Source organism: Cynocephalus volans, chromosome 4, assembly GCF_027409185.1.
Source record: "Cynocephalus volans isolate mCynVol1 chromosome 4, mCynVol1.pri, whole genome shotgun sequence".
Lineage (NCBI taxonomy): Eukaryota > Metazoa > Chordata > Mammalia > Dermoptera > Cynocephalidae > Cynocephalus > Cynocephalus volans.
Window position 1 is genome coordinate 154,154,848 of NC_084463.1, and position 9,608 is coordinate 154,164,455.

Below are 9,608 nucleotides of genomic sequence, written 5' to 3' on the forward strand. Positions count from 1 at the left end.
ACCCAACTCTTATCTCAGGTTCATGGCAAAAGGTCTTTTTAATGTACTGCTGAATATGATTTGCTAGAATTTTGTTGAGGAATTTTGCATCTATGTTCATCAGTGATATTGGTCTGTAGTTTTCTTTTCTTGTAGTGTCTTCATTTGGCTTTGGGATTAGGAGTGATCCTGCCTTGTAAAATGAGTTGAGGGTATTCTCCCCTATTCAATTTTATGGAATAGTTTGAGAAAAAATGGTATTACTTCTTCTTTAAAAGTTTGGTAGAATACAGCTAAAACACTATCCAGTGCTGGGCTTTTTTGATGGATGACATTTAATTACTAATTCTATTTCCTTAGTCTTCTTTAGATTTCCAATCTTTTTATGACTCAGTGTTGGTTGGTTATGTAACTTTAGAAATTTATCCATTTGGGCTAGGTTGTACAATTTATTGACATATAATGTTTCATAGTAATCTCTTATGACCTTGCATTTCTGTGTTATCAATTGGAAAGTCTTCTCATTCATTTCTGATTTTATTTATTTGAGTCTTATCCTTTTTTCCTAATTAGTCTATTTAAGGGTATCTCAATATCGTTTATGTTTAATAAAACTAACACTTAGTTTTGTTGATCTTTTCCATTGTGCTGTATTTTCTATTGTATTGAGGCTCAGTTATCTGGAACTTGGTCCTGCCTCCCTAGGCACACACAATAGCCATCATTTCTGAGGTCTTGCACAGTATCTAAGAAGCTACCATGGAGCATGCCCCAGACACAACTATGCCCAGAAATTGATGACTTTTCCTTCTTTCTAGTCTTGAGGAATCTGCCCAACCCTTGACCGAAAAGTGCTCCCTTCCTTCTACCACTCTTTTCTCCCATTTTTTCCCCACAAATTTCCTCCATCTACAGGCTCAAGTGCATGGTGGAAGGAATAAATTTATTTGAGAGTAAACAAATACTGTCCCCTACTGCACTCTTTTTCTCTCCTTTTTTGTATTTCTTCCCTTCCATTCTCTTCTTTTTTTCTGTTTATCTTGCTCTCTTACTTACTCTCTTGCTGTGCCTCTGTTTGAGACCAAAGAATATTCTTTTTAAAATGTTCTTTTAAAAATTATTTTTAATATTTAGTTTTCCCCACTCCATTTACTAAAGAGGCTATCCTTTACCCAATGTATGTTCTTGGTGCCTTTGCTGAAAATCAGTTGCCTGTAAGTACCTGGGTTATCTATTCTGTTTGATTGGTCCATGTATCTGTTTTTATATCAGTACCATGCTGTTTTGGTTACTATAGCTTTGTAGTATAATTTGAAGTCTGGTAGTGTAATTCCTCCAGTTTTACTTTTTTTTGCTATGGATTGATTGGTTATTCAAGTCTTATAACAGGTTTTACTGTTCTACTAGAATTTGAGGATTTTTCTTTCATATTTCTTTGTAGAATATCATTGGCATTTTGAGGAGGATTGCAATGACTCTGTAGATTGCTTGAGTAGTATGCACATTTTCACACCATTAATTCTTTCAACTGATAGAGGTGGAATGTCTTTCCATCTTTTGGTGTCCTCTTTAATTTCTTTCAGCAGTGTTTTGTAGTTCTCATTGGAGAGATCTTCCACCTCTTTGGTTATCCATCTGTAGAAGAATGAAACTAGAGCCATACCTCATGCCAGATCCAAAAATCAACTCAAAATGTATTAAAGAATTAAGTACAAGGCCTGAAACTATAAAAGTCCTAGAAGAAAACATAAAGGAAACACTTCAGGATGTAGGACTGGGCAAAAACTTTATGAATAAGACCCCCAAAACACAAGCAACAAAAGAATAATTAAACAAATGGGATTATATCAAACTAAAAACCTTCTTCACAGCAAAGTAAACAATCAAGAGAGTGAAAAGACAAACTACACAATGGGAGAACATATTTACAAACTATACATCCAACAAGGGATTCATATCCAGAATACAAGGAACTCAAACAATTTGTGAAAAAACAAATAATCCAATTAAAAAATGGCAAAGGAGATAAATAGACACTTTTCAAAGGAAGTCATATGAATGGCCAACAGGTACATGAAAAGTTGTTCAATATAACTACTCATCAAACAAATGCAATCAGAACCACACTGAGATATCATCTCACCCTGGCTAGACTGGTTATTATCAAAATACTGAGAATAACAAATTCTGGTGAGGACGTGGAGGAAAAAGGAACTCTTCCACACTATTGGAGGGACTGTAAATTAGTACAGCCATTATGGAAAACAATATGGAGGTTTCTCAAACAACTACAGATTGATCTACCATACAATCCGGCCATCCCATTTCTGGGTATATACCCAAGGGAATGAAAATCAGCTCTATTTACAATAGCCAAGATAACAGAACCAGCCTACATGTCCATTGATGGATGACTGGATAAGGCAAGTGTGGAATATATACAGAGTGGAATTCTACTCACCCATAAAAAAAGAATGAAATCATGCCATTTGTAGCAACGTGGATATGCTTGGAGATAATTATGTTAAGAGAAATACCACCAGTCCTCACTCATAAGTGCGATCTAAGAAGAAAGAAAGAAAGAGAGAGAGAGAAAGAAAAAGAAAGAAAGAAAGAAAGAAGGAAGGAAGAAAGAAAGGAGGAAAAAAGAAAGAAGGAAGAAAGAACCCAATAAAATGTTGAATTTTCAAAAGGAGAGAATAGAATAATAGTCACTAGAGGTGGGAAAGTGGGAGGAGTAGGGGGGTTAGGGAGTAATTGGGCAGGGAACACAAAAAATAATTATGATTTGTATTGATTAACATGCTAATAATATTGGTTCAATAATCACATACGGTAGACTAATACTGATAGTCAACTCTATACTCCATAAACTTGTATAATGAATTATGTGCCCATTCAAAAATTATTTTAATGATTATATATTCAATTTTTGCACTCTTTGGTTTTATTTTTCTTAGAATACAAATAACTGCTTAATAGTGAAAAATAAATTAAAAAATTAGTGAAGAAGAGAACAGGTTGTGTGGCATCTTTGGTTCTTGTCATTTCTCTACATGTAGTATCCGCCAACATCTCTGTTTTCAAAAATATAATCACATTTAGGGTTTAATCTACTTGAGTTCTAATCACAAAAACTGTTTTTCTGAATGGTATTTTATGTTGGTGGCACTGCCTGAGACAAATCACTTGGTGGGAGCAGCTAAATGCAATGGCACCAAGAATCAAGGAAGCCAGACTCTCACTTTTCTCTACCTCGTGATTCTTGTGATATACAAGAGGTCACTTATATATTCTTACATCTATCTTCCTCATAGTGATAATAAAAGCTGTACAAATGTTATTCTTACTGAGGTAAATGTGCCACCTCTTTATCAGCCTCTTCAGAGCCTCTTTGATGTCCTTGTTCCTCAGACTGTAGATCAGAGGGTTTAACATGGGGACAAAGATAACATAGAAAACAGACAACACCTTGTGCTTCATGGATTGGCTAGAGCCAGGATGCACGTACACAGAGAGGGCTGTGCCATAGGAGAGCGTCACAGCAGCCAGGTGGGAGGCACAGGTATTGAAGGCCTTAGCACTGCCTTTAACTGAGGATATTGTCAGGATGGAAGCTGCGATGAAACCATAGGATAAGAGTATAACAAGCAAAGAGCCCAGCCCCACAAAAATAGCTACCAGAAACACAATCATTTGGCAGATGAAGGGATTGGAGCAAGACAAAGAAACAATCTGAGGTATGTCACAAACGAAATGTTGAATGATATTTGGCCCACAGTAGGAGAGATGAAAGCAAGGGACTGTTTGAACTAAACTGCTAAGAAAACCACTCCCATAGGCCACAGCAATTAACTTCCAACAGCGGCCAGGGACCATGATGGCTGAGTACTGCAGAGGGCTACCGATGGCGACATACCGGTCATAGGCCATGGTGGCCAAGAGGCAGCACTCAGCCAGACCCATCCAGTCTGCAGCAAAATACTGAGTGGCACAGGCAAAGAAGGAAATTGTTTTCTCATCTCTTAAGAAGTCTGAGAGCATCCTTGGGCTGATGGAAGAAGAGTAGCAGATGTCTATAAATGACAGGGAGCTGAGAAAAAGGTACATGGGTGTTTGAAGGTTAGAGTTGATCCTGATGAGAATGATAAGACCCAGGTTCCACATCAGGGTTACAATGTAGATGCCCAGGAAGACTGGAAAGAGGATGAGCTGCAGCTCTTTTTCATCTGAAAGTCCCAGGAGAATAAACATGTCCACAGAGGTGTGGTTTCCATCCCCTTCCATAGATCTGTTTGGTGCCACCTGCTGAGAAAAGAGGGAGAGAAGGAAGTGGTTTTATTCCCCAAAAAGAAAAAGAAATACACTTAATTTTTGCAGTCAGACAGCTGGCAAAATATACAACCTTGAATCATCAGTGTTGAGTTAATTTGTACTGTCCATGTACATTCATCAACTCTAACTAAGAAATTCTCTTCAATAAATATTATCACTCCTTCTATGGAGATAAAAGATGGCAAATTATCAATAGTATGATACCAACTAAAACTTCTTAATTTTATATTTTCCCATGCCAGGTTTTGCAAATATGTGATGCTTTGGAGACAGGCCACCTGAGAAACATATTGTCATTTATCTATATGGTGCAACAAGATCATTCTGTTGAGGCATGGATCTGCTATTCACTCAATGCTTGTGGACACCCAGAGTTATTCTGGGCCTCCTGTGTAAAATGAGGTTGCTGGAGTAGGTGACCTATGAAATCTCTGCAAGAGAAGTCCTGATAATTCTGTAACTGCCTTTCTGCTTTTAAAGCCCAGAGAGATGAAAGAATAATGTAGCAGGAGGATGGGAAAAGTCATACAGCAAGAATCAGATTGGAAATGGATGTGATTTAAACAACTTAATGACTCTGGGAAAGTTCCTGAGAAGTAAATAAAATCGATGGTTGAAAGAACCATTATCTTTCTTCCTCGCAGGTGCATATTTTTCTTCTCTCACATCAGAGATATATATGAGGTATTTCTAGGACAGTGATTCTTAATCTTCTTTAGGTCAATGATACTTTTAAAAAGCTTGGCAAACTCTGAATCCTCTACCCAGAAAACTGCAACAATGTACCACCTTTCATACAGTCTTTTGGATTCTCAATTACTGTCAATCTATCCTTGGTGCCCAAGATAAAGACTTTTCTCCTAGAAGGGCAAGTGACTTGATCTCATGTAAAAGTTAAAGTACTTATGCAATTACATGGGTATTAGCACACTGAAGCCGTGTTCTTTTCTTTCTTTCAGGAAGTTCTTTTCTTTTTCACGATGAAACAATTCTAGATAAAGCAAAGCACTAAGTCTTCAGGCCAAAAGAATATTTTTGTATCAGCGACCAAATGTTCTCTTTAAGATACCATAGTTGTCATTCTTTGTAGGTAGTCATTTGAATATCCCCTAACCCAAACACGTTTTTATTCAGATCGAGTCAAGTTATAATGAAAATCATCAGAAGCCCTGAGATGTGGAAAACAGCTGTCAAATATTGCCTGGGAGTTTTGTTTAAAGGTAGGAGTCTAAGTCTTGAATATTGCCCTTGAGAAATCCTGTGATACTAATGGAATAAACCATGTCTATGACTTACAAATATTAGCTGTCCAAAATGTCTTTCGTCTCCCCAACCATTTCCCAGTCTCCTAGTTACAAAAATGAATAAAAAGAGAAAGTCCCCATAAAAGATTACACTATATTCAGAAAAGACATAATGTTCTTTTTCCAAAATCAGATCAGTCATTGCTTCCTGGTGCACTTTTTTGAGAAAAATTCTGAAGGAATGTGGTGATTAATCAAAGAACGAAGTGAAGGTGTTTGCTATAGACACGGAAGAGCAAAACGATAGCAGACAGGAAATTCACTTACTATCCCAGAATGAGGGGATGATTCTGTCCACGGTGAGACGGAATAGAGAGAGAACCTTGTGAAAAGAGAGCAGGAAATTTTATTTATTAATTTTTTCATCATCATCATCACCAACAGCCATGACAACAAAGGGATTTATTGAGCAGTGAAAATACATACTGATTTATCCTTGTAATCATGAAGATATGCACAACTTACCATTATTTCCACTCATTCACTACGGTAAACTTAGGCCTGATGTGCTGTTTACCAAACAAGGTATTAGGATTCTGAAAATTGCCTGTAGGTTTCTATTTTATGTCTTGAATCCAGATTAGGTGTCTGCTGGATCTTTTTGCTCTACCCTTCACATCAATAAAACATCTATTACCTGTATTTCTCTATTGTGATCTGTTTTATTTTTATAGATCTCTCCTCTAACAATCTCATTCTACCGTAAGTTGTGTGAATTTGCCATTTAACCCATCCATTGGGTTTCAAATTTCAATAATAATGTTTTGTTTTCTTTTCTAGAGGTTCCATTTTGTTATTTTCCCAAATAGCCAATTTTGAAAGTCTCTTGTTCTCTCATCACACTTTCAATAGCATCCTTTATTTAAACATTAAACATACCTATTTAAATTATCATTTAATAATTAAATACCTCGTTTTTCAAGTTTGATTCTACAGTGTAATGTTATTGCTGACTATAGGTCAAGGTGCACTATTTACCTGAGGGATTAGTGAATTTTGATCATAATTTCATGTTCCTTTGTTTTATCTGCAGGGAGCATTGAAAGCTGAGTTTAAAATGTGTTCCTCCAGAAATGAGTTATATTACTTCTGCCAGGTACCAGGAGGGCAATACCAACCCAGAATCCCTTTAAACAAAAATTATGATTTGGAGTTTTTCAGGGTAACCATAGAAATAAGATTTAGGCTACATGTCTAAATAAGTAGAGGTTTGAGGTTAAGAATTATCTGGAAACATTTCTTTTTCTCTGTCTCCCATCTAAGGCTGCGAGAGTTGTGTATATTTCTGATTCATTTTGTGAGGTAGGTTTTTTCCTGTTTTTCCAAGAGTGTCACCATCTGGGAGTCCCTGTTTCAGTGGTGGTGGGGGGGGTTTCTCTTACCCAATCACACACGCTCTTTTTTCACCTACCCCTAAACACATGTCTATTAAACCCCAGGCCTTAGGCCATCAGGTTTGAGTTGATTCCTTCTGGATAAATGCTGGCGCCAGTTCACTACCTTTTGAGTTTTGTGCTTTCTTGTCATCTTTGTACTTTCATTAACTTATTTGCTTTCTCACTGTCTGAGCCATTAAAACATGTGTTTTAGATTTTACCTAGCTTTCTCAGTGCTTTCTGGTAATGTATAATCTACTATATTTCCAGAAACGTGTCTGCCAGTGATACTTATTATACAGACTCGATTCCTCCCGCTTATCACTGGCCAGTTTTTCTAAAAATCCCAAGCTCTTTGATTTGCTTATATTTTTTGCTCCTAATATCGTTAAATTTGCCTGAAAAGCAAGGCATGTTATTAGACAGCTAACATTTATTGAGTGCATACTCTATTCCAGGTGCTATTCTGAATTATTGTATATTTCATCATTTTAATTTGGTTCAGAGCCATATGAGTTATGTACGCTTATTATTTTCCCTTCCATGATCAGAGTGAAAAATAGTCTAACACAATCCATGAAGGACAGAACTGAGAATCAAACCCAGATACTCTAAGTCCAGACCCACATCTTTTTTTTTTTTTTTTTTTTTTTTGCATGCAAGTAGCAGTCTTAATGACATTTTTATGTGTCTTTAAACACTGCTGTACATTCTTTAGAGTATGGAGAAAACATCCATTATTTTTCAAAAGTCTGTGGTCAACATGGTATTTAAGTAAGTCTCTTAGAAACATCTTTTATACATGTATCTTCTAACTTATCACTAAATCTATTACAGTCTACTCACTACATCCTATCACTGACATAACACTGCAGAACCACATCTTAAAATACTACTTTCCACTGTCTCACTAAAATGTATTAATTGCTGCATTAATCTTACTTCTAACCACTATAGAGTGCAAAGCACTATACTTGGTTTGCATGAGGCAAAGGATCTCATAAGGAGCCAATAGCACAGTGAAATGAGAAATGTGACCATGGAGACATAAGACAGCAAGAAATGATGTGTGGCATGAGAAAGACAGAGACAAAATCTTGTGGGTGATCACCAGCTAGATATAGGCAGGGAGTTAGAGACCAGAGAAGGCTCCCGCACATTGTTTGCCACAATTTCTTAAAAAGGTCTCTAGAAGGGCAGAGATCGATATTGTACAAATGAACATGGCAAGAACAACATAATTGAACATAAGTTCAATAACACAATAACCATATTTCTTCACATAGATGCTCTTTCAGGAAATGAACAGAAAAAGCAATGCTGATTGCTTGCCGGGGAAGTGAGACAAATTGAAGGAGAATTCATCTTCTTCCAGGAAGACAAAATGATGAGGTATTAAAATGTTTTACAAAATGCGCTAGTTTAACTAGAGATAGGGGAATCTCAGCGTTTATATGTTAACCATTGCAAAGCTTGTTCCTACAGATGCCTAAGAGATAAAATTATCACAGCACAGCCTGCCATACAAAAAGAACTACATTAATCCAGTGATACTGGTGAGAATCTAATAGGCACCTTTTAATTGCCACGTTGTTTTTCTCAACCATTCCATATGTTACCACTTCCAATTAAACCTTATTTTTGGTTGCCTTTTATTTATCAAGGACTCCTAAGCTTTCTTATTCTGTTTGGATAAAGTTTATATTGGGATAAATTTTATCTTGGGTCTCTTTCTTCAGCTTTTCCTCACACAATTCTTGGTATAATTTATTCCTTCACCCCATGCTTACCTCCATTTGATCTTGTTTAGCAAATGAAAAAAGAAGAAAAAGGAAAGACAACATGAAAAAGTGGCCCCTTCGACATGCTCTTTTCCTTTAAGATATTTCATCTGCAGCCCTTCCTAAAATTTACTCACCTGACTTTGAAAAAGTTCACCATGGTGCAGGCCAGCAAACAGAATCCGAAGAGTTTTGTCTATCAGAAACATTGTAGATGAAATAGCCTCAGAAGACCAAGTATTACGTTTATTCTTTACTAATGGCCTCTCACTTCATATAGAATCTTCATATAGAATCATGTTCATTGAAGTTGTGTTGCATCCACTCAAGTCAGGAATAATACCCTCCACAGAGTATTCTTTAGACTGCCCAAATTTAACTTTTTAAATGAATCAAATCAGGTAATGTAGACCTCTCAGAAGTAACCCACAATCCTTCTTCTGGGTCTATGTTGTCTCATTTTAAACTTTGATCAAATGCGTCAAAGGTTTTCCAGCCCCCACCTTTGCCACTTTATGCTGAAGGGTATTGACTCAGCCTGTGTATTTACACCATCCTTTTACAGATTTGTTTTTCAAGCTAAAAAAGCTGCCATGGAAGCAGAAAGGCACACGGACAAGGCAACTACTCCTCCTACTCCAGCTCCTACAGTTCCCAGGCAGTGGTGGCAGCTCAGACTGCAACTAAGAGACCAAATTCAACTATAATAGATGAGGCCAAAGCAGCAGAAACAGCTATGGCTCAGGCAGGTCATCCTACAACCCAGGGACACAGGGGGACTAATGTGGACTTTCTGGAGTGGCTCCTTATACCAAGGCTGCTTGTCACAGTCC

At 37.0% G+C, this 9,608-nt stretch overlaps 1 protein-coding gene across 1 annotated transcript; it reads right to left on the reverse strand.

Annotated features, from left to right (window-relative positions):
- Nucleotides 1–3,261: 3,261 nt before the first annotated feature.
- LOC134376627 (olfactory receptor 5A1-like) lies at nt 3,262–8,984 on the reverse strand. Its single transcript, XM_063095114.1, has 2 exons — nt 8,913–8,984; nt 3,262–4,284 (listed from the first exon to the last, which is right to left on the reverse strand). The coding sequence occupies exons 1-2, from the start codon at nt 8,982–8,984 to the stop codon at nt 3,262–3,264; spliced, it is 1,095 nt and encodes a 364-aa protein (XP_062951184.1).
- Nucleotides 8,985–9,608: the final 624 nt, after the last annotated feature.

Excerpts from the sequence above, each read along its gene's own strand:
- LOC134376627 (XM_063095114.1), bottom strand. The coding sequence starts at position 8,984 with ATGTTTCTGATAGACAAAACTCTTCGGATTCTGTTTGCTGGCCTGCAC. Across the intron at positions 4,285-8,912 it reads GTGAACTTTTTCAAAGTCAG|GTGGCACCAAACAGATCTAT; the intron begins GTGAGTAAATTT and ends TTTTCTCAGCAG.